General features: G+C 46.1%; 1 protein-coding gene across 2 annotated transcripts in view; it reads right to left on the bottom strand.

The window, feature by feature from the left end:
• Nucleotides 1–25,568, bottom strand: part of IRAG2 (inositol 1,4,5-triphosphate receptor associated 2) — an 871,311-nt gene that overhangs the window by 25,201 nt on the left and 820,542 nt on the right. For both annotated transcript variants that reach the window (XM_069228582.1, XM_069228581.1), the window contains exons 36-37: nt 21,447–21,515; nt 21,275–21,339 (exon numbers count right to left, since the gene is read on the bottom strand). In XM_069228582.1, the coding sequence (XP_069084683.1) occupies nt 21,275–21,339; nt 21,447–21,515 (134 nt within the window). The remainder of the gene's footprint in view (nt 1–21,274; nt 21,340–21,446; nt 21,516–25,568) is intronic.

The raw sequence follows: 25,568 nt of genomic DNA, 5'->3' as shown, positions 1-25,568 counted from the left end.
TGCTGTAGTCCAGTCTACTGCTGACGAGGGTGTGGGTGACCGTTCTTCTGGTTTCCATGTGGATCCATCTGAAGGTCTTGCGGAGCATGCGAAGGGTGTTGTAGCATGAGGATGAGATGGCGTTGACTTGCTGGATCATGGAGAGCGAAGAGTCCAGTATGAAGCCGAGGCTGTGGGCGTGGGTGGTGGGCTTGGAGCTGACCCCAGGGTGGCAGGCCACCAGGAGTTGTCCTATGCTGATCTGTTGGGGCTGAAGATGATGATCTCAGTTTTCTCAGAGTTTAGCTTGAGGCGGCTTTCTTTCATCCAGTTGGTGATGGCGTGAAGTCTGGTGTGGAGGTTGTTCTTAGCGGTTGCGGGGTCCTTCGTGAGAGAGAGGATGAGCTGAGTGTCGTCTGCGTAGGAGATGATGTTGAGGCCGTGGAATCAGACGATGTTGGCGAGCGGAGCCATGTAGACATTGAAAAGGGTGGGGCTGAGTGAGGATCCCTGGGGAACTCCACAGATGGTCTTGGTGGCCTTGGACAGGAACGGGGGAAGGCGGACTCTCTGGGTTCTTCCAGAGAGGAAGGAAGTGAGCCAGTCCAGGGCTTTGTGGCGAATTCTGGCGTGGGAGAAGCGTGTGCGAAGGTGTGGTGGCAGACGGTGTCGAAGGCTGCGGAAGGTCAAGGAGGATGAGGGTGACGGTTTCCCCTTTGTCGAGCATGCTCCTGATGTCATCGGTGCAGGCGATAAGGGCGGTCTTGGTGCTGTGGTTCTTGCGGAATCCGGACTGGGAGACGTCGAGTAGGCGGTTGTCCTCCAGGAAGCAGGATAGTTGGTTGTTGACTATCTTCTTGATGACCTTTGCGGGGAATGGGAGAAGAGAAATGGGTTGGTAGTTTTTGAAGTCTATGGGGTCGGCTTTGGGCTTTTTGAGCAGGGCGTTGACTTCGGCGTGTTTCCAGCTCTCTGGGAAGACGGCAGTCTCGAAGGAACTGTTGATGATGGTCCGGAGCTGGGGAGCGATGATTTGGCTGGCTTTATTGAAGACGTGGTGAGGGCAGGGGTCAGCGAGAGAGCCGGAATGGATGGTGCTCATGGTCTTGGTGGTTTCCCCATCGTTGGTGGGGGTCCAGGCTTTCAGGACGTTGGTGTGGCAGGGTGCGTTGGGGTTGACCTTGTCAGTGGTGGTGGGGGACGGTGGTGCGAAGCTTCCATGGATGTCAGTGATCTTGCTGTGAAAGAAGGTGGTGAGGGAGTCGCAGAGGTCTTGCAAGTGGGGTGGGTCGGCGGAGCAGAACTTGGGGTTGGTGAGTTCCTTGATGATGCTAAAGAGCTCCTTGCTATTGTGTGCGTTGTTGACAATTCGCTCTTTGTAGAAGGATCTTTTGGTGGCTCAGATGAGTTGGTGATGTTTGCGCATGGCTGATTTGAGGGCGGCGTGGTTGTTTTCTGATTGTTCTTGGCACCAGATCTTCGTGGCTTTCTGGCATTCACGTTTGGAGGCCTGAAGGTCTGCTGTGAACCAGGGAGCTTTCTTGTTGGCGCCTGTGTTGGTGGTTTTCTGGAGTGGGGCGAGGGTGTTGGCACAGTCGTTGAGCCATTGTTTGAGGTTGAGGGCGGCGATGTTGGGGTCGTTGGTTTTGGGTGGTAGGGCGTGAGCGAGGTTGGAGATCAATTGGTCCTTGGAAATCTTGTTCCACTTGTGGTGAGGGATCCGATGCGGTTGGTGGTGGGCTTCTGGAAGGAAAAATTAACACAACGGTGGTCGGTCCAATGGAGTTCGGTGGTGTGAGTGAAGGTGACGTGGCTGCTGGAGAAGATGGCGTTGAGTGTGTGACCGGCTGAGTGTGTTGGCGAGGTGACCAGTTCCTTGAGTCCGAGGTTGGCAAGGTTGTCCAGTAGGGCTGAGGAGTTGCTGTCGCCGGTGTTCTCCAGGCGGTGACAAAGGCACTCACCCCATGTGGCCTGAAACCAGTCTGGATGTGGGAGGCTGGCAGGAACTGGTCAGCCTAACACTGGCATTTGGACTGGTATACAGGGGGCATCTTTAAGATGTCCTCTGTGTGCGTTGTTCCATAAATCCCACACTGATATCAGTGTGGATTTATTGTGCTGAGAGGTTTGATACCAAACTTTCCAGAATTCAGTGAAGCCCTTATGGAACTGTGGAGTTCGTGTTTGACAAACTCCCAGACCATATACTCTTTATGGCTACCCTGCACTTACAATGTCTAAGATTTGACTTAGAAACTGGAGAGGCATACTGCACATGCAACTATGCCCTCACCTGTGGTATAGTGCACCCTGCCTTAGGGCTGTAAGGCCTGCTAGAGGGGTGAATTACCTATGCCACAGGCAGTGAGTTGTGGGCATGGCACTCTGAGGGGAGTGCAATGTAGACTTAGTCATTTTTTCCCCACCAGCACACATAAGCTGTTAGGCAGTGGGCATGTGCTGAATGAGGGGTCCTCAGGGTGGCATAATACATGCTGCAGCCCTTAGAGACATTCACACTGGTGGTGGGGCCTGGTTAGCAGGGTCCCAGCACACTTCCAATCATAACTAGCATCGACAAAAGGCAAAAAGTTAGGGGGTAACCATGCCATGAAAGATATGTTTCTACACAACCACCCCCCCCCCACTCAAACGGAAGAGGATGAGACTAACCTTATCCAAGAGAGTCTTCATTTTCTAAGTGGAAGAACCTGGAAAGGCCGTCTGCATTGTCATCTGCAGTCCTAGGTCTGTGTTCACTACAAAGTCAATTCCCTGTAGGGATAGGGACTACCTCAACAGCTTAGGGTTCTCTCCTTTCATTTGCATAAGCCATCTGAGAGGTCTGTGGTCAGTTTGAACTGTGAAGTGAGTACCAAACAGGTATGGTCTCAACTTCTTCAGGGACCAAACCACAGCATAGACCTCCCTCTCAATGGCACTCCAACTCTGATCCCTGGGGAGTAACTTACTGCTAAGAAAGGCAACAGGCTGGTCAAGGCCATCATCATTGGTTTGGGATAGAACTGCTTCTATCCCATGCTCAGAGGCATCAGTCTGCACATTGAACTGCTTTGAATAATCTGGAGCTTTCAAAACTGGTACTGAGCGCACAGCTTCTTTCGGGGTGTCAAAGGCCTTTTGACAGACCAAGGTCCAGTCAAGTTTTCTGGGCATTCTCTTGGAGTTAAGTTCTGTGAGGTGTGTCACTATGGATCCATATCCCTTCACAAACCTCCTGTAGCATCCAGTCAAGCCAAGGAATGCCCTGACTTGAGTCTGGGTTTTTGAAGCTTCCCAGTCCAGAATAGTCTGGATCTTGGGTTGGAGTGGCTGAACTTGGCCTCTACCTACAAGGTGTCCCAAAGTAAGCCATTGTACCCTGCCCTATCTGACATTTAGATGCCTTGATAGCGAGGCCTGCTGCTTGCAGGGCCTGCAAAACCTTTTGCAGGTGGACCAGGTGATCCTGCCAGTTGGAGCTAAAGACAGCAATATCATCTAGCTATGCTGCACTAAAGGACTCCAAGCCAGCACAGACGTAATTCACCAACATTTCGAAGGTGACAGCGGCATTCTTTAAGCCAAAGGGCATAACAGTAAACTGATAATGCCCATCAGGTGTAGAGAATGCTGTCTTTTCTTTTGCTCCAGGTGCCATTTTGATTTGCCAGTACCCTGCTGTGAAGTCAAAGGTACTTAAGAATGTGGATGCACCTAATTTGTCTATTAACTCATCTGCCCTTGGTATGGGGTGAGCATCTGTCTTGGTGACAGAGTTGAGCCCTCTGTAGTTCACACAAAACCTCATCTCTCTCTTTCCATCTTTGGTGTGAGGTTTGGGGACCAAGACCACTGGGCTAGCCCAGGGACTGACAGAGTGCTCTATCACTCCCAATTCCAGCATCTTGTGGACTTCCAGTTTGATGCTTTCTTTGACTTGGTCAGTCTGTCTGAATATTTTATTCTTGACAGGTAAACTGTCTCCTGTGTCCACATCATGGGTACAGAGGTGTGTCTGAACAGGGGTCAAAGAAAAGAACTCAGCAAACTGCTGGAGGACTTTCCTGCATTCAGCTTGCTGTCGGCCAGAGAGGGCGTCTGAGTAGACAACTCCATCTACTGAGCCATCTTTAGGGTCAGTGGAGAGGAGGTCAGAGAGGTTCACTCTTTGTTTCCTGATTCTCATCAGTAACCATCAGCATGTTTACATCTGCACTGCATTGTTGGAGCTTAAGGCTCCTACTACCAGAATATATTGGTTCCCTGATGCTGTGGGAGATTCAAGTGGACCCACTATGTCCACTCCCACTCTCTCAAAGGGGGTCCCCACCACTGGAAGTGGAATGGGGGGGCCTTTGGATGGCCACCTGTCTTACCACTGGCTTGACAGGTGACAGAGGAGGTGCAAAACTCCTTAACCTTCTGGGACATACTGGGCCAGTCCAAATGGTTGACTAATCTCTCCCAAGTCTTGGTTTGTCCCAAATGCCCAGCAAGGGGAATGTCATGGACTAAGGTCAGAATGAACTCCCTAAACTCCTGAGGCACTACCACTATCCTAGTTGCACCCGGTTTGGGATCTCTTGCCTCAGTGTAAAGGAGTCCATCTTCCCAATGGACCTTGTAGGTTCCACTGACATTTCCTTTTTCTTGTTCCACTACTTGCTGTCTTAGGCCTTCAAGAGTGGGACAACTCTTTTGTCCCTTACACAGCTGTTCCCTTGAGGGTCCCCCTGGGCCCAAGAGCTCTCTACCTGATAAGGCTCCAGCTCCACTGACTCAGTTCCCTCAGGGGATAGAATATCTTCCTGAGAAGAGAGGTTCTGTTTCTTTTGCTGTGAAGAAGCTGGTCCCCAGCCTTCCTTCCTTTCCTTTTGGAAGGTAGGGTCATTATTCCAGACTCCAACACTTCTTTTTCACCCTGTACTCTGCATTGTGCTCTAGTCTTGACACACACCAGTTCAGGGATGCCCAGCATGTCTGCATGAGTCTTGAGTTCTACCTCAGCCCATGCTGAGGACTCCAGATCATTCCCTAGCAGACATTCTACTGGAATTGCAGAGGAGACTACAACCTGTTTCAGGCCAGTGACACCTCCCCATTCTAAAGTTACCATTGCCATGGGATGGAATTTAGTTTGATTGTCAGCATTTGTGACTGGATATATCTGTCCAGCCAGGTACTGTCCTGGGGAAACCAGTTTGCCTGTCACCATTGTGGCACTGGCACCTGTATCCCTCAGGGCTTCTACTCTATTCCCATTTATCAAGAGATGCTACCTGTATTTTTGCATGTTAGGCGGCCAGGCAGCAAGTTTGGCAAAATCCACCCCACCCTCTGAGACTAAAGTAGCTTCAGTGTGGACCCTGATTTGCTCTGGGCACTCTGTTGATCCCAACTGGAGACTGGCTATTCCAGTGCTAACTGGAGTAGTAGTTGCTGTGGGACTTTTCTTTGGACAGGCCTTGTCTCCAGTTTGGTGTCAATGCGGTCTACATTTGTGACACCAGGCCTTCTTGGGATAAAAGTTTTTACCCCTATACCCATTTGTGCACTGTGAAGAGGCTCAGGGCCCACCCTCCTGAGCAGGGTTTTGGGGCCCTGTAGAAGACTCATTGTTTTTGTACTTGGATGTCTCACCACCCTTCCCCCTGAGGAGGCTTTGTGTCCCCTTTCTTTTGGTTACCCCCTGTGGAAGTCTTGGTCACCCTTGTCTTGACCCAGTGGTCTGCCTTCTTTCCCAATTCTTGGGGAGAAATTGGACCTAGGTCTACCAGATGTTGATGCAGTTTGTAATTGAAGCAATTACTTAACAGATGTTCTTTCATACATAAATTATACAGCCCATCATAACCACTTACACCACTGCCAGTTATCCAACCATTTAGTGTTTTGACTAAGAAGCCAACAAAATCAACCCAGGTCTGGCTCGAGGATTTGTGAGCCTCCTGTACTCCTCAGATGAGAATCCAAAGCCCTCAATCAGGGTAGCCTTCATGAGGTCATAAGATTCTGCATCTTTACCAGAGTGTGTGAGGAGTCTATCCCTACACTTTCCAGTGAACATTTCCCAAAGGAAAGCTCCCAAGTGAGATCTGCTTACTTTTCTGGTTGCACAAGCCCTCTCAAAAGCTGTGAACCATTTGGTCATATCATCACCTTCTTCATATTTGGTTACAATCCCTTTGAGGATTTTTAGGATGTCAGTATTCTCTCTGACCCTATTTAAGTTGCTGCCACCATTTATGGGACTTAAACCCATTTCTTTTCTTTCCCTTTCTATGGCTAGGAGCTGTTTCTCCAAAGCCAATCTCTTGGCCATCCTGGCTAACAGGATGTCCTCTTCATTGAGGCTGTCCTCAATGCTTACAGAGGTACTGGACTCCCCTGTGGAAGAACCAGGCTCTCTGACAATGATTTTTGGGGACAGGGTTCTAGGAGCCCTGTCCTCCCTATTTAGGACAGGAGGGGGAGGTCTTCCTCCTGTTCACTAATTTCCCCCATCTGATCCTCCAAATCGGAGGGGTGGCCCCTTGCGAACTCTGCCAACAGCTCCTGGAGCTTTGCCTTGGTATGTTTGGACCCAATTTGTATCTTTTTTTTATTTTACAGAGAGACCTTAACTCTGACATCCCTAGATGCAGCTAAGGCGTGAGGTTGAATACCATCACTGTCTTATCTGTTTGACTTATTAACACACTGAATGTTGGGATTACTTTTTAAGAATCAAAAAACTACATCTAGAACTTAAATCCTAACATTTACAAACGTTTAAACTTCAAAAGAAATGCCAAGAGGGACGTACATAAGGCCCTAGCAGGACTTTGAAAAATTTAGAAAACTATCAAATTGCAAAAAATCAATTTCTCATGACAATTTTTTGAATTTTAGTCATGTGATGAGATATTGGCTGAGTAGTCCAGCAAATGCAAAGTCTTAGATCCCGCCGCTGATCCACCAATGTAGGGAACTGGCTCTGTATTTATTCAAGGAGTCCAAGGACTTCCCTTGGAGGTTGATTTTGGCAAAATTAGATAATACTAATGCTCTATTTTGTGGTAGTGTGGTCGAGCAGTAGGCTTATCGGAGGGTAGTGTTAAGCACTTGTTGTACACACACAGGCAAAAATGAGAACACACACTCAGACAATTCCAGGCTAATAGGTTTTTATATAGAAAAATATTATTTTCTTAATTTATTTTAAAACCACAAGATTCAGACTTTAGGTAAGTACATAAATTGTAAGGTACTTCACACAGGTAAGTATGGAACTTTGAATTAAAACAGTAGTATACACAGTTTTGGCACAAATGGCAATAAGCTATTTTGAAAATGGACACTGCAAAAATCAACAGTTTCTGGGGGAGGTAAGTAATAGTCAGTTTCTCAGGTAAGTAAAGCACTTACAAGTTCAGTCTCCTGGGCATGGACAGCCCACCGTTGGGGGTTCAAGACAACCCCAAACCCACAGCACCAGCAACTCAGGTGCAGGGGTCAAAGGAGGGCCCAAATAACATAGGCGCCTATGGAGAACAGGGGTGCTCTGGTTCCAGTCTGCTAGCAGGTAAGTACCTGCATGCTCAGGGAGAAGACGAGGGGGTTTTGTAGAGCACTGGGGACACACAGGTACACAAAATACACGCACAGCGGTGGCTGGGTGCAGTGTGCAAAGTAGGTGATGGGTTTTGCATTGAAAGCAATGGAGGGACCCGAGGGTCACTCTGGCGATGCAGGCAGGGCACAGGGGGGCTTCTCGGGACAGCCACCGACTGGGCTAGGATGAGGACAGCCTGCTGGTCACTCCTTCACTGGTAGGGGGTTCCTCTTGGTTCTAGGGGCTGCGGGTGCATTCCTTGGTCCAGGCGTTGGGTTCCTTTGTTCTCCAGGCGGTGACAAAGGCACTCACCCCATGTGGCCAGAAACCTGTCTGGATGTGGCAGGCTGGCAGGAACTAGTCAGCCTAACACTAGCATTTGGACTGGTATACCCCTCAGTGTGCATTGTTCCATACATCTCACACTGGTATCAGTGTGGATTTGTTGTGCTGAGAGGTTTGATACCAAACTTCCCAGAATTCAGTGTAGCCATTATGAAACTGTGGAGTTCGTGTTTGACAAACTACCAGACCATATACTCTTTATGGCTACCCTACACTTATAATGTCTAAGATTTGGCTTAGACACTGCAGGGGCATAGTGCTCATGCAACTCTGCACTCACCTGTGGTATAGTGCACCCTGCCTTAGGGCTGTAAGGCCTGCTAGAGGGGTGACTTACCTATGCCACAGGAAGTGGGTTGTATGCATGACACTCTGAGAAGAGTGTTATGTCGACTTAGTAATTTTCTCCCCACCAGCACACACAAGCTGTGAGGCAGCACCATCAATGCACACTGATCCCAGTGTGCAATTTATTGTAAAATACACCCAGAGGGCATCTTAGAGATGCCCCCTGAAAACATACCCGACTTCCAGTGTGGGCTGACTAGTTTTTGCCAGCCTGCCACACACCACACATGTTGCTGGCCACATGGGGAGAGTGCCTTTGTCACTCTGTGGCCAGGACCAAAGCATGTACTGGGTGGAGGTGCTTCTCACCTCCCCCTGCAGGAACTGTAACACCTGGCGGTGAGCCTCAAAGGCTCACCCCCTTTGTTACAGCACTACAGGGCATCCTAGCTAGTGGCGATGCCCGCCCCTCCGGCCACTGCCCCCACTTTTGGCTACAGGCTGGAGGATATAATTAGAAAAACAAGGAGGAGTCACCCCCCAGTCAGGACAGCCCCCAAAGTGTCCTGAGCTGAGGTGACTCTTACTTTTAGAAATCCTCCATCTTGTGGATGGAGGATTCCCCCAATAGGATTAGGATGTGCCCCCCTCCCCACAGGGAGGAGGCACAAAGAGGGTGTAGCCACCCTCAAGGACAGTAGCCATTGGCTACTGCCCTCACAGACCTAAACACACCCCTAAATTCAGTATTTAGGGGCGCCCAGAACCGAGGAAGATAGATTCCTGCAACCTAAAGAAGAAGAAGGACCTCCTGAAGCCATGCAGTGAAGACTGAGACGACAACTGATTTGGCCCCAGCCCCACTGGCCTATCCCCCTACTTCGAAGAAAACTGCAACAGCGACGCATCCAACAGGGACCAGCGACCTCTGAAGCCTCAGAGGACTGCCCTGCATCCAAAGGACCAAGAAGCTCCCGAGAACAGCGGCCCTGTTCAACAAACTGCAACTTTCTGCAACAAAGAAGCAACTTTAAAGACCTCACGTTTCCCGCCGGAAGCGTGAGACTTTCCACTCTGCACCCGACGCCCCAGTCTCGACCTGCAGAAAACAAACACCTCAGGGAGGACTCCCCGGCAACTGCGAGCCCGTGAGTAACCAGAGACGACCCCACCGCGATGCCTGCAGAGGACGCCCAGAGGCTCCCCCTGACCGCGACTGCCTGTAACAAGGGACCTGATGCCTGGAACCAACACTGCACCCGCAGCCCACAGGACCTGAAGGAACCAAACTCCGGTGCAGGAGCAACCCCCAGGCGACCCTCTGCCTAGCCCAGGTGGTGGCTACCCCGAGGAGCCCCCCCCCCTGTGCCTGCCTGCATCATTGAAGAGACCCCCGGTTCTCCCCATTGCTTTCAATACAAAACCCGACGCCTGTTGCACTCTGCACCCGGCCGCCCCTGTGCTGCTGAGGGTGTACTTTCTGTGCCTGCTTGTGTCCCCCCTGGTGCCCTACAAAACCCCCCTGGTCTGCCTTCCGAGGACACGGGTACTTACCTGCTGGCAGACTGGAACCGGGGCACCCCTGTTTCCATTGAAGCCTATGTGTTTTGGGCATCTCTTTGACCTCAGCACCTGACCGGCCCTGAGCTGCTGGTGTGGTAACTTTGGGGTTGCCTTGAACCCCCAATGGTGGGCTACCTTGGACCCAACTTTGAACCCTGTAAGTGTTTTACTTACCTGTGAACTTAACAATTACTTACCTCCCCCAGGAACTGTTGATTTTTGCACTGTGTCCACTTTTAAAATAGCTTATTACAAATGTTGTCAAAACTGTACATGCTATTGTGATTATTCAAAGTTCCTAGAATACCTGAGTGAAATACCTTTCATTTTAAGTATTACTTGTAAATCTTGAACCTATATACAGAGCCAGCTTCCTAGAGGCGTGGAGTCTCAAAGCCACCATCGTAGCAACCGATCTATCTAGAGAGTCAGTCGTGTCCAGCCCACAATGGATTGTGAACTTCGCCGCATCTCACCCATCGTTGACATCTTGGGATCTGCGGCAGGCCTTGCGCACCCGTATCCCACAAAGACTGGGTGTAGTGGCCCAAAAGGCACACAGTGTCCACAGACCGCAGCGAGAGACTGGAGGAAGAAGAAAACGTCTTACCAAATTGTTCCAGCCTTTTTGATTCCCTATCTGGGTGTGCGGCAGGGAAAGCACCTGAAGAAGAGGAAGCCTGGATGACAAGTCTCTCAGGCGTGGGTGTTGGGACAGGAATTTAGGGTCGTTCGGAGCAGGCTGAAAGTGGCATGCGATAATCCTATTCACAAGAGCCCCTGTGTTGGTTTTGGACCAACTACCCCAAAGGACATCAGTGAGGGGCTTCATTGAATGGCAAAAAGGGTTCGGACGTGGAAGCCCCTGGCTGAAGCACCTCCTTCAGGAGATTGGACCTGACCTCTATAGTAGGAAGCTCAAGGCCAAGGACCTCAGATGCCCTACTGACCACCACACCATAGGTTGCTCCCTCTGCCGTAGCCACGGTTGGAGGAGGCAGCATGCCAGCATCTGGAGAAGTATCCAGACCACTGGTGTCACCCAATTCCTGTGCCCAGTCCAAAGATGGGTCATCCTGGTATTCATAAGGGACCCCCTCCAATCCTTCCCCAAGTTCGTACCCATAGGAAAAAGGGTCCGAATCCGATCTGGGGTGAATAGGCCCCATCGAAGACAAAGGCAGTGGCGGCCGACGCCGCTCCGACTCCCAGTTGTCGGGGATCAGGTTGACTTCAATAGTGGCCACTACCGACGTCGGAAGCGTCGGTCAACATCAGGGCAGTGTGCGCTCTACGGGCGAGTAGAATGCAAAAACCCAGCACTTTCAAGATAACGTAATGTATGCATTGTGCTGATATGCTGTTGTTTAACCTTTTGCATTGCAGAGTTTAATCCTGAAGACGTATTTTCAAGGTGCTTATAAATACTGTTCGTTTGCAAGGTATTGCTGCAGGCTTTCAGAGTGTGTCATGGTGTGGTCCCTTTCCAGGGCCTTCTAGAAGCTTTCCCTGCAGCATGCCTGGGTGTGGTTTGTGGGCTGGGCCAAGACTCTATATAAGGGAGCCAGCCCAGCTCCACGTGCTCACTATTCAGAGGTCCAGGTGCAGAGCAGCAGCAACTTCCTGAGCTCCTGTTCCGGATGCCTACTTTGATCTTCCAGGCCTTGCCCTTTCACTTTGTTGGTGATTCTTGATCAGGGCGGTAAGACGGAGGTCGGGCTGGGCCCCGATCCCGTTCTCGAAGGTTTTCGAGTTCTTGGGCCTAACTTGCATGATGAAACATTTTGGTTCTCGTGCGTGTGAATGTGCGCTTGGTGTTTAAATGGCATTTACATGCTGCACGTTCGAATCGGCAAGACGCGCGATTCATTGTTCGTGTACAACTCTTGATATTCATTGTGCGCTACCATTTTATGGCATTTACAGGGTAGCATTCGAATCGGCAAGACGCGCGATTCATTTCTTGTGCTTAATTCATGTTATTCATTGTGCGCTACCATTTCACGGCATTCTCATGGTGGCATTCGAATCGGCAAGACGTGCAATTCATTTCTTGTGTTTGATTCATGATATTCATTGTGTGTTACCATTTCCTGTCATTTACGTGGTGACATTCGAATCGCCAAGACGCGCGATTCATTTCTTGTGCTTAGTTCATGTTATTCATTGTGTGTAGCCATTTCATGGTATTTACAAACTCTTGTGAAAATCCGCAGTGTGCGTAATTCATGTTCCTGCATCCTAAGAAACTAAAGTGCTAGAATTCTAGCTGTTATATTGTGTGTGCATAATAAGTCCCTTAAATACATTTCCTATGGTGTTAAAGAATCCATTCAGATTGTTTTCTTGTCCTCATGCAAAACTCTATGTTTGAATTTGAAAACGTAATTCTAGAAGGTTCTGATGTTTTTTTTAATCCATGTGTAACATTTCATTTGAGAGGTTCACTGAACAGTTGTATTAATCCTTCTTGATTCCTTCACAGGTAACCAGACATCTTGAGGCCGAGCTATTTTAGTCCATGCCCAAGTTATCCATGTTTCTAGTATAACAATGCTTAGAATCATAGTCTAGTAATGATTAATGTGATATAATCTTGATATTGTGTGTTTTAATCTTTTTGCTTCCTACAGGTCTCCTTCCCTGCTGTTCCCTACCTAATCCCCTTTTCCCCACTATTAGACTCTGTGACATTCTAATCAGAGTATTGGAGCTGTCTTGTAGATGTGTTGGGAACGTGCGCAGACCCCGAGGATCTGGTGACTGACAGCGTCGACAATCGACCAGGCGCTGGGGAAGTTCTCAATGCTGCGACCGGTGCTGGTGTGGATTCGCGAGTGGATCCGGAGGGGACCTCGGTGCCTGGAGCCGAAGCCGCCGGCGCGGAACCTGAAGTCCCCTCAACCGAACCCCTTGGGCCTGAAGCCACCGTATTGGGGTTGGTCCGCCTAAAGATAAGGCGCATGGACTCATGGAATTCTTGAAGTTGGGAGAGGGTCACTCTGGCTCTGGGAAATTCGGGGAAGTGCGGAGCGGACCCAGACGCAGGCTCAGAGGATGGAGGCCTTGAGCGTTGATGCTCTTCCCACGTAGCAGCAGCCGAGCGATGGGGTGAAGTCGGAGAGCGATGGGACCTCTTCGACGACTTCTTTTTCTTACCTGCACCCGAGACTTATGCGGAGTCAAGTGCCAGGCCGCCATGAGTTTTAGGGACCGCTCCCTCAAGGCCTTCGGGGGCATGGACCAGCACTCCGAGCACGACTTCAGGTTGTGGTCGCGCTCGAGACACCACAAACAAACCCGATGCGGTTCAGTCACCGACCAAATAACTTACTACAAAAGTCAAAAAATGGTCGAATTCGGTCAAAAAGAGATCAGGGTAGCGCTCTCTGGATCAGCGCGTGGTGCGGAAAGAAAATAACTGACGTCTCTGCGTGAAGGGGGCGTCTATGTACTACTCCCGACGTCATCACGGCGACTACGACGCCAACGATGCCCGCGGAGTCGACAGACGCCACCTACCGCTCGAAGGAAAATCTCCGGATCCAGTCTGATGCCTGGGGGAAATTCTAAGGAAAGGAATCTGCAACTAGAAGCCTTTATCAGATACAGAGCTTTGTTTGCCAGGAGCTTCATCGTCTGCTCGTGGATCGCTTTGGGTTGTATTGACTTGCACTTGGCGCAGGCCTTGGGGTTTTGGCCCAATTCTAGGCACCAGAACAGAACAAATGGAGATGAGATACAGACAGCTATCTGTAACATTTCTTACAAGGCCTAAAACCTGTAGGAGTGTTAGGGGATATGTCCCTAGCACCCTGGGAGCAATTTGCTCAAAAGAAAGTCAACAAAAGTCAAAAGAAAATGATTAAAAAATGACAGAGGTAGCTTTCCAGATCTGCGCTGTTAGTGCAGAAGGAAAGGAACTGAGGTCTGCGTGCCCAGGGAGTGTCTATATAGGCACTGCCCACGTCACTTATGACGTGGAGCCAATTGACCCCACCTTTCGGCATGCAGAGGTACTGGTCAAGATTTTACCGATCCATTCTGATGCCTGGGGATTATTCTAAGGTGAGGTATCTGAAGTTAGAAGTCTCTATCAGAAAGAATCTACACTTCAGCATACCTTGGTGTTGCCAGAGCTAATGGAACCTTTGTCCTGTCTAGTGGTCAAGATTAAGAATTCTAGCTTTATTGTTGACAGAACTGCATGTGAAAGAACATATCAACTCTGTAGTCTGTCTGTTTCAGATTCAAGACATCTAAAGATCTTCCCTCCCATACTGCACCATATTAGAGCTCCTGTTATGTGAGATGTGATGTTAAGGCTACACTAAGCATATGCCTGCTCCCTTGGATTAAAACAAAGACTCAAATTGTAGATTCAAATCACAGCAGTAAGATTAATTTCCAATCTATGAAAAATTGACCATGACTTAGCTGTTAACCATTACGTAAAATAATAAGAGCCATTGGAAGTAATGGTTGAATTTCATCGCACTGGTTTCTCAGTAGTTTCTATACCTGAAGGTACCAACTCCCAGAGGTCCAACTGCCTGCCAAAAGACCCTTAATACATTTAAGATCACTATGAAAACATGGGAGAGCACACCCTCTTAATTAATGGTTGTTGTAGCCTATGTCACATGATTAATATATTGTACTTTAGTTGGACTCAGGTGGCCATATTCAGTCCAACTGAACCTGAGAAAGGCTGTCCACGACACAAGTATCTCCAATCCTTTATTGTTCCATGTTCTCTTCACATATTATCAAAAGAGATATTAGCCCAGCCAATGCGTTTCGTCCCCAACATGGGACTTCAGCAGGGACATTTTTTATTTTCTTTTGCAGAGGTTTCAAAATGAACCATATGATTTATGTTCAGGCATTGTTCCAATAATCCATTTTCAACATTAATTTCTGTATGCCCATATCTTCATAGATTACCTGGAGCACTCGCCAAACAAATGACTAAATCATGGTAATTATTTTCCTGATGAAATCCAGTTAGGTCAGAAAAAGAGAAAATATCAAACCACAGACAGGAAAGAGAAGCCCTTCAAGTCAATTAATAAATGCACATTTCACTTAACAAGTTTCAAGTGTTGAAAAATAGGTATTCAAAAGCTATTTGGAGGCTGCAGCAGGAGTGGTGGTGGACTGGGCAGACTGCTGGCCCCCTGATCCACGAGGACGTTGTATCCCATGTCCACAACCATGCAGAGGCTGGGCAGCATGCATGGGACAGTGGTTCAGGGAAAAATAAGTGGTTGAGCGCCCCTTCTGTAGCCACGAAAGGGGCAAAAAGCAGACTGAGGGGGGGGCAGCAACGAGGTCGAAGGACCTGGCCATAGCCTGGGACTCCTTAAGGCTCTCGAGGTGTGATGATATTAATGGAGTTTGACCAATGACTTTGTGTTTCACCACTGCGCAATGTTCACCAGTAGCACATTGTATGTTTTGTTCAGCCTAGCCGCCTATTGGCTTTGACATGGCATTAGCCATTACTTTCTGTATCCAGTTTAGCCGCCTACTGGCTTTGGCATTGCATTAGCCATTACATTCTGTATTCTGCCTATTGGCTTTGACATGATATTATACATTGCATTTTGTATTCAGCTTAGATGCCTATTGGCTTTGACATGATATTAGACATTACATTTTGTATTCAGCTCAGCTGCCTATTAGCCTTGACATGACATTAGACATTGCATTTGATATTTAGGTTAGCTGCCTATTGCCTTTAACGTGGAGTTAGACATTGCAGTTGAGAATCCAAGCTGTATTTTTCCAAGCTGTGTTTTTGCACAAGATGAACCAAGATGTTTTCTTCTCACACTAGACTAGACCTGATAAGAGAGAGTACATTTGGTGTTTACCTTTCTGCTCAAGCTTGGGAAGAGGAGCAGTCTAGGAGATCTGGCCAGTCTCCAAAGGCTTGCGTAGTTTTCCCGAGTCTGAGAGGAGGGGGCACGCTTTTGTAACGGATGACACGGGCTTCAGAGAATTAGATTGAAATCTGCCTGACTTCGGACTGGAACTTGGTGCCAGTTGCCAGTCTCCTGTGTGGGTAGATAATCTCTTTCTCGCAGTTGACCGGAGTCATCAACTTGCAGACCCCCAGAAAGATGAAGCTGTAACTAGTTTCTCACACGGTGAAGTATTTGTTTTGCTTTGCATTAAATATATATATAACCTGCTGTGTACATTGCAACTGAGAAGTACTGTGATATATTTTGTTTTCATTGCTGCAATACTTTTTGTGCTTGAAATCTATTAATTCGTCTCTCACGAACTTGTGGGTGGGGAAGAATTAACAACAATAAAGGTCTTCTTTGAACTCAGAAGTGCATTCTTGATATGTTCTGTAAGCTCTGATACGAGATAAGAAGGAAAGCAGAACACGAGGTCAGTCTGCTTTGTCTCTGAAGAGATGGGAGCCATCAAAGGGCATGTCCATGAGTGTGGGTTGGACATTCCCCAAAAAGCCAGATGTCCTTAACCAAGCGTGGTGCCTCAAGGCTACCGCAGATGCAACAGATTTACATAGTGTGTTGGTCGTATCTAGTCCACATCATATAGTCAACTTGGGTGCATCTCTCCCGTCAGCAACAGCTAGGGAGAGAATGGCCTGGGCCTCCTCCGGGACCTGTGGCAGCACCTGCGCAACCATGTCCTATTAAGTATGGGTGCAAGGGCCCAAAAGGCATGTGGTGTTCACGAACCGCAATGCCAGGCTGGAGGAACGAAATGCACCTGGAGGCTTGCATAATCAATCTCTCAGTGGTCAGGTGTTGCATCAGAACACTGGGTCATTAGGGGCTGATCGATGGTGGCGGGCAATTGTCCTATTGACAGAAGCCTCTGTGCTGGGTTTAGACCAAGTCTGCAGCAGGACATCAGTGAGGGCCTCATTAAATGGCAAAAGGGGTTCGGAGGAGTCAGTCAAAATGTCCAGTCAAAAAGTGACTGTAGGGGTAGCTGTTCTTTGCATCTGTGCAGGGCTGGCACTGAAAGAAAAGAACATCAGTGCACTGGGTTAGTGCCTATATTGGTCCCGCAATGTCATATTCGGCGTGCACAATGCGGACGACGGACGCTAGCCGTCTGAGACCACTTATTGGCGTGCAGGTGTACTGCTCGGTAAAAATCTCTGGATCCAGACTGATGTCTGGGGGAAATTCTAAAGTAAGGAATCTGCAGCTGGAAGTCTCTAACAGATGGTGGGATTTCTCTCTGGGACATATGCCAGTGTAAATTCTAAAGTTAACGTATGCCCTGAAAACAGTCAGTTTTTAATTATACAGTGCTGAGATTCTGAAGGAGAAATCAGTTACCTGCATTCAAGAAGTGGAAATGAATATATGGAAAAAGTGGCTTGGCCAGCAAAGGCGTACGTTAAGGTCAGATACAATAAGTGATCAATAAACTTGGCTCAACCTTGGTAAGGACATGTCTTTGCATCATTCTGACAGATTGCCCTAGGAATCTAGACAGTTCACACTGCAAGCAGTGAAAGGAGGATAAAAAGTATGATCAAAGAGGCTGCAATCAGGAAAGATCTGAAGGACTGTCTGGGGAGAAAACTCAACTGGAACATTTGCAGCAAAGTCATTTCAAAGAGGAAATGCAAGCCTACTTAAAAAAACAAAGATGAGGAAAACAAGGAGGTGGAATTTAAAGCTTAGGCTGAGCCAAATTCCAGCCTTTTCTCAGGAATTCTGAAGTTGCAGATAGCGATTTCTGAAAAAATAGATTGGTTTCTCTTATACACTTGCTACTAAGTTAGTGAATTTTTCATCGGGAAAGAAAGTTGAGCATATCCCATATGATTAGAGAATTACATATCTGATGTGTCACAGAACTAATGTGTTATATTCTGAAATGTGAAAACAAAAAACAAAGCTTTATGTTTGGGGACATTTTTAGATATGGTTCAGGAAAAAAAAAAATTGAAAAAAACAGGTTAGCAGGATTAATGAAGCATTAATGCCCTATTCAGTGTTTGCTATCTTATCGTTCCCGGCTAATCTTAACAGATACACACAGAATCTTTTAAATTGTTAGGTTTTTTGGACTACTTTAAGTGGCATCACCCTGATTGACCTACAGTTTACTATATTTCCGGAGTCTCATCTGCACTTTAACTTATTTAATGCATTTTTTATGCCGTTTTGCACACTGTATCAAGGTTCTTTTGTATTTAATGAAAAATATTTTATGGTACTATTTTAATGGCCTCTTCCTGCATGCGGTATTGACTTCAATTATGTGAGGGACATGCTTCATCTAAGAATTAGGTTAATAATCTCTCAGTCATTTATCAAGGGCTGCATGCTAATTAGTTGTAGTCATATGATAACGATGTCCCTTTTGCATAAGGTTCAACAAAGGCTTTATCAGTTCTATATGCTTTGTTTTAAATATTTATGGCTTTAATGTTTATTCTGCCTTACTGGTATATGATCAGACAATAATAAATACACTGAAACTATCTCTTTACTTTCCATCATCTGGCATGCCTACTCTTTGAGTATAGTCTTCGCTTAGTCACGTGCAAATTTGCCCTCATCTGTTGTTGCATCTGTGCAAATTAACCACATCTCAGGTCAAAGATTACAACAGCTCCTTTTTAGAAAGCCACACCCTGCAACCTAGCAATATCAAATAAGCGTTAGCTCAGCTACTAAACTCACCAACCATCTGCATGAACATGCCGCCAACTTATGATCATACCTAACGGATTGCAATTTTAATTCACCTCAGAGACATTGGAGTAAATGCATGGAATAGTCTCCTGGAGAGAACAAGACTGAACCCATTACCAACAACAACCAGTAATCCCTGGATTAACCACTTACCTTGAGTTCCAGAGTAGTGTGCTGCCCAGCACAAAGCACTTCAATAACTTGTCAGGGTTAGAGTCATTACAATGCAATACTTTACATACTAAGTGATCTGATAACTTTCTGTAGTGTCCACTTCTGGTCTCTCCATCCCCTATTGACTCATCAATAAGTGGCTGCTAAGAGGGTACTGGTCAGACAAGGGTTCAACCCGGTAGTGTCACCTTGGGTAAAAGTTTGAGTGATCCATCTTCTGTTAAATACCAGTGATCCAGGTTACTCACTCGCTTGCTCAGTGAGTTGTCGCATGTCTTTAACCCCCATAACTTTGACTGCAGTGCACAGAGACCACTGTCTGCCACACAAAGGTTAAAAAAAAGTTAGAGGAAGCATTGGTTGAGAGGTGGAAGGATACAACCAAACAGCCAATAGCATTACGTGAAAGAATGGTGCTTCCCTGGGCTGACCCAAGATCTAATTGATAAAGTTCCTGTGAATCTTTGAAAACATGTCAAATTCAATTGGTCCACCATCAGTTGAGAGCCCTGTACATACCAAACTGTACTCAGTTATACATATTCTCCAAGATGCTTTAATTTATTAATCCTTCATAATTTCACATTTTAAACTTTAATGTCTCATACCTTTGAAAGATATCCAATCCCATCTGTTTTAAATCAAATTATAACGTTCAACAATGCTCTGTATTTTAGTAATCTCTAGCACTGGAATGGGTTATCCCTCCTTCAGGGGAATTAATTGCTTTATCGCAAATGATGTCTGCAGATAGAGAACTAAAATTTAACCGTTAATCAATCAAATTAACTGCATATCACCTTGAAGCTCAGAAAGACGGTAACAAAAGATTGATATTTCAGAAAACGGCAAACATCAATGCAAATTGTCCAGCCTCACTCTATCAGTACTCCCCGCTGAAATCATGTGAAATTATCACTTATCAACACCTATATAGTAGTAAAACATGGAAGAAATCTGTAGGAAATAGCAGAGCAAATGGAAGATAATTTGCAAGTGCAATCCAAAATGTAGAAAAATGTGCTTGCAGACAACAGGTGAGAGGACTCATTTCAGGTTCTCACACACTGGCTCTGCTAGAGTATACCAAATCTTTATTTAAAAAAACCTAGCAATGTTTAATAATATTCTGGATTAGCGAAGACCCATTTGAGCCTTATATTTTGCAGTTACCCATTACAATCATTTGCAATGGAACCAGTTTTGCATTTGTGAAAGTTAGAGCTCTTGGTATTGAAAATGGGATTTATTTAAACTTTCTTTTTTTGTATGCAGTGGAGTGATAATATTTGCATAGCGCTATTGCCATTCGAATGACTTTGCAGAGCTGGAGAACCAGAAAATGGGAAATAGGTTATGAGGGAGGGTAGACGAGTAATAGGTTGTCTGAAATAACAAGTAACAAAATCCTTGAAAATGCAACCACTCAAAGAATGCAAGATTAAGTAAAGCATTTGACATGGTTATGTTAACGCTTTTACACTTCTAATATGCTGGCTGAAACAAAACCTGCAACATTTATTGTTCTAATGTGCACAAAGCAGGGAAAGAGTGCAGTACCACAGGATTTCACTAGGTGTCCCTTGGGACCTCTTTTGGCCACATAAGGTCCTGAACCATGCAATCGTGAATTCAACACATCCCCAATGACATTCGGGTGCCGTGCTGAAAAATGAAGTGTGGCGCACGTTTTGAGAAAAGTTTTAAGCTGTGCATTCAGGCTATAGGAAAGGGGAGACAAGAGTAATATGCTGGCTAAAAAAAAAGTACGAGGTTAAGCTACATGAAACTTCACGTAGTCATGTAAAGAACACCACAGAGAAAGAGCGGCTTGCCCAAAACAAGGAAGAGGAAGAAATGACATGGCCACACAGCGCAAAGCAAAAAAATAAGTAGTGCACCACACTAAGGTATATGCCTGATTGTGCAATATTCCATGTAACAGGGTCAGTCTCCAAGGTGGTAACAAAGCAGCCTCAAGGCTGAACAAACATGAAGCATTTACCAACGAAATTAATGGAAATTTCAAAGGCCACTGAAGGAATGAAAATGATGGGCATGTTGCAAGCTCACAGATGCAGATTACATCATCATGAGAGAGAGCACTTGAGAGCTGCCTAGGCTCGACTTCAAAAGCGCATGGTTGCATTGTAACAAGCTAGTGTGTTAAAACCCAGCTTAAACAACCTCTGTGCAACTAATGGGTCAAAGTCTAAATCATTGCTAAAACTTGATAAGCAGATGCTATTTTTGTTATCACTCCTTTATTTAAAAAGTGTAGATGAATATTGATGGCCATAGGTTCTGTATTACACTTGTACTTTTGTTTTGAAATGACACTATAACAGTAAATTGCATCTTCACCAAGTAGGCTTTGCTGTCGGTCTGGGATGCATGTAGAGTAATATATGCCTCTGAATCCTACTGATGACAAACAAATTACTGAGTAAAATACCTTCTTTCATATCCTGTTTAATCCTTAGATTTTATATCCTAACTGAAACAGCTTTGCAATTGTGAAATTATTCACACTTTTGCTCACTAATTTAAAAAACACCAGAGATCATTTCAGATTCTTCAGCATCCAAGTCAGATCTGGCAGAAATAAAAAGCCCCTTACCAGCTGCTTGATCTTCTTGCAAATGTGTCACTTTTTTCTGTTCCAGGTATTTCTTGGAGCGGCACCTTTAAAATGAAACAATAAAAATGCTTTCAACAAATATTGTGCTCTAAAAAAATAAGACATACAGCGATACATAAAACAAAGATATCATGTATAATAATGATCTTACCAATGGAAAACCAGTGACCAGATTCCGAGTAGTTGGGGGAAAAGTGGCGATGCTAACTCTTCGGAGTGACTGAGAAGCAAGGGTAGAAATAAGGCCATCACCAGCTTGTACAATATTATTATCCAATAAAGAGCAAAACAAGAGCTACGCCTTACTAGGGTGAGACAATTATGATTAAGAATGCATATTGTTAGGGCAAAGGGTAGAAAATATTCCAAATGACAATGAATGGAGGTTAAAAGAAATACTGCAATATTGTACCTGATCACTAGAATGTTCACGGTTCTGCTACTACCAGGTATGGGCCACTGCTGGATGAACTAATGTGGCGACACTTAGTGGGCAAGTTGCTTTCACTGATGCCTCACCTCTCGTCTCTCTTTTTCTTCTTGAGCTGTTGAAGCACATATCTAGAGGTGGATGCACCCCAGAAACAAGGCAAAGTAATATGCTATCTCCCTTACCACAAAAGAAGTATGCTTATGCCACAAAACAACATGGGACCAATTATCTGTGTCTTCACCTTCTACGAATGCGAAGGAAGCAACGGAGCACAACTGGCAGCCGTCTTAAGACGAGGCGAAAGAGCAGCTGAAAAAGGTGCCCAGGTGAACCACCCCACGTTACTGTACGCAGGAGAGCAGTGGATTAAGGAGGCTACATCAAAGTTCTTACAAAGCCTTAAAATATACAGGTAACTATGATGATGGGCTGTAGTGCGTGCTGGGGGCAAGAAGTACCCAATATGACTTTGAAGAGCTTTGCTATCCTGTGTCATTTTTCTGTTGATCTTATCATTTTTACCCTCCTGAGTTAGGCAATCCTGTGAGCCCACAAAGGTTAGGTATTGAACTAAGACCATCGCTCTAGGATCCGAGGTGGAGGGGGCATTAAAAGAGCATTTCTATTTGGGAGACTAGCTACTGTCCTCTCTTAGAGGGTTAAGAGACTGGCGGTGGTGGCAGCAAATATTTTAATGAAGGGACAGACCTGTTTAGAAGGTCTGGCCAGTCTCCCCTGAGTTCCTTTACTTTCATCGAGCCAGGGGCATGAATGGAGAGTGTGTGTAGGTGTGAGGTCTGTGAAGACACCTGAGTGCGTGGTAGCTGATTCGAATCCACAAGTGAGTGGCTAGCTCTGTTTAACTGCTTCCTCCGGCCTGTGCCTGGTCTGCAGGCCTGTACGTTTTGAAATTCCTGTCTCTCTTGCCCTCCAGATAGTTACTCATGTGAGTGGGGTCATTTCACATCAGGATAGTATGCTAACACCACAACTGGAAGAGTCCCCCATAGTTGAAAGTTGTTGATACTGATTGATTGTGACTGGGCCCAAACTACTGGGCCCCTTGACGAGTACTAACATCTACAATCTTAACATCCAAAGATGTTGTTTCATACCTGTGTGGCTGAGAAGAACTGTGGTTTAAGTGTAGACTCTTACTGACTGCTGCCTCTATTCCTCTTCCACATTGGGTAGAGGCCTGGGCTAAGATCCTGAAAGTTCTGCTGTGACTCATTTGTGATAAGAGAACATTGCATATTTGAGGTACAGACGCTGGATTGGATATTAATGGAGGAAATCCTGCCAGCCAGCCAGCCAAGTACAGATTTTGGACGACTGAAAAGATTGTCAAGAGCAGTTGCTGAGACAAGCCTTGGAGTAAACTAGGTTGGCAGGCAGCTATACAGGAAGGCATCTATCACCATCTACTGCACATCATTGCCAATTTGGACCCAGGCTAAGAGGGTGATCCTGTTTAGCCACTGCCCCCTCCTCTTCCCCAATGCACAGGATAGACTTTATGCACTCGTTGGTTGACTCCCGAATTCCTAAGGGTTAACCTCAACTTTACCCTCTGGCCTAGTCAATTTGAAGGTTAGTAGTGGAGGTCGCTTCAAGCGCAGATCTCTTTGTTGTGTAGGAAACAGGTTTTCTGTCCACCAGACACCCTTGGTCTGCCCTTACGAAAGTAGACATCACTTGATGGGGAGAGAAACCACTCCCGTAAAGAAATGCATGTTTTGGTGTTTGTGGGTGTTTCCTTGTCAGCTGATGAAGAGGGCATGAAATCTAAATCCAACGTGAGGTTAAGCATCGTGTCCATGTGATGACTGGGTCACTGGACCTATACAAAGGGTCGCCGACCATGCTCTGCAAGCATTAGTCATAAGAAGGTCCACCTTATCCAGAAGGCCGCCGACCACTAACATGCTCTCATTAGTGGTGGCCTGTAGCATCAAGTAGCAGTTCTGAAGGGCAATCACTGCTGTGGTCCTGTGTCTGCCTATCGCCAATCACTGACAGAAGCGAAGGAGTGAGTGATGCATCACCAGCAAGGAGCAAGGCACAGTGGAGTAAACAAACAAAAAAAAAAAGACCCAGGTATTGGGCCTGACTGTTTGCCCTACAGGATACAACTGTATTTTCTGCCCCTCAATGCCCCTGGAGCATATGCATTCTGAGAGGAAATGTGCGTTCCCACACTTCTGATTGCAACCCTGCCTCCCATGTGTCCGTGAATTTAACACACATCACTGGAATGGACCAAAAACGTAACAATATGAAGGCATCACGGATACATTGATTTTACAGGGTCCAAGTTTTAACCAGTTTGTATCGAGGGCAACAGATCCAGCTACTTATAGTGAGAACAGTAGGTGGTAAGAGTTTTATGATCCCAGAGGAATCTGAGTTTTGCCCAAAAGAAATGTGGGGAAAATGTGTGTTTTTAGCAAAAGTTTGAGGTTTGCTGGGCATTCTCAGACAACCAGTCATCTGGTCAACTGAGTGTGCCAAAGCCTTCAAAAATACCAGAGAGGCATCAGGGTCTATCATCTAGTATATTTTGATTCAAACTTATCTACCAAACTAATACTGGAAGCCAGTCCTGTAGGTCTTGGGGCAATACAACTAAGCATAATCCAGGCAAAGATTCCCCAAGGATATTGCATACGGATGTCTGACAGAAATGGAAAAGATTTGCTCTCAGCCAAAAAACACCAAAATGTATCAGTGGCGTGGGACTGTAAACAGCACCACGTTTCTGGAGGGCAAGCCATTCACTACCACAATGGACCACCCGGCCCTGATGCTTATTTATGAAAATCCAGCCATGAAAATGTTACACAGAATAGAAAAGTGGGGAATATATCTGATTGAATAAAACTTCGAAATAATACACAAGCTGGGGAAAGACCACACCACCAAACAGAGCATGGGCCAGATGTAGGATCATTTTATTTTGAGAGTCACAAATTGCGATTTGGAATTAGAGACTCACAAAATTAAATGTACAAATGTGTCTCAGACACATTTAGCGATTCCCAACCGAATCACAAATTACCTACCTCATTTATATTCATGAGGTAGGTTGCAATTTGCGCCCCCATTGGGAATGGCCGCACTCACAGGGATGGTGGCCTGCTGGGGACAGCAGACCCCCATGTCCGTGACTGCTTTTTAAATAAAGCAGTTTAAAAAAAAAAACAATTAGTCTGTTTTCCTTTAAGGAAAACTGGATGCATTTCAAACAAACAAATGCAAAGCTTTTTTTTTCATTTTTTCCAGAGTAGGCAGTGGGTGAGTGAGCACTGCCTGCTCTGAAAAACTTATTTTTGCTTTCATTTTAGGGAAGCGGGCCCCTGGGGACTCCTTCCCGTTTGCGAATGGGTGAACACCACTTTGAAATTGGTGTTAACTGCAATTGTTTTGCAACTGCATTCACATTCTCAAAACAATCATACATACTACTGCGACTCTCAATCAGGAAGGGAAGCACTCGGGATGCCCCTGCCTAATTGCAAGTCAATCCTCTTTTTCTGAGTAGGTAACTGCGTACAGACTCGCAAAATAGGGATGGTACATTGTACACGACCATTTTGCTGTCACAAACAGCAATATTTGACTTTTGCAACCACAAAAAGGCATCATACATCGGGCCCTACGTCTCTCGGCATCCTCTTCCACAAAATAACCTTGCTACGTCAATGTAGGAAGAATACACTGGATTGGTGCATGGTCTATCCAAAAATGTATTTGGAATATGATCTCAAGCAAGGATGTATACTGGTCCCATTCCTTCTCTGCTTCTACATTTTTGATTTATTTTTCATTTTCCAAAAT

The sequence above is a fragment of the Pleurodeles waltl genome, chromosome 4_1 (genome assembly GCF_031143425.1).
Source record: "Pleurodeles waltl isolate 20211129_DDA chromosome 4_1, aPleWal1.hap1.20221129, whole genome shotgun sequence".
NCBI lineage: Eukaryota > Metazoa > Chordata > Amphibia > Caudata > Salamandridae > Pleurodeles > Pleurodeles waltl.
This window is presented reverse-complemented; position numbering and strand designations above follow the sequence as displayed.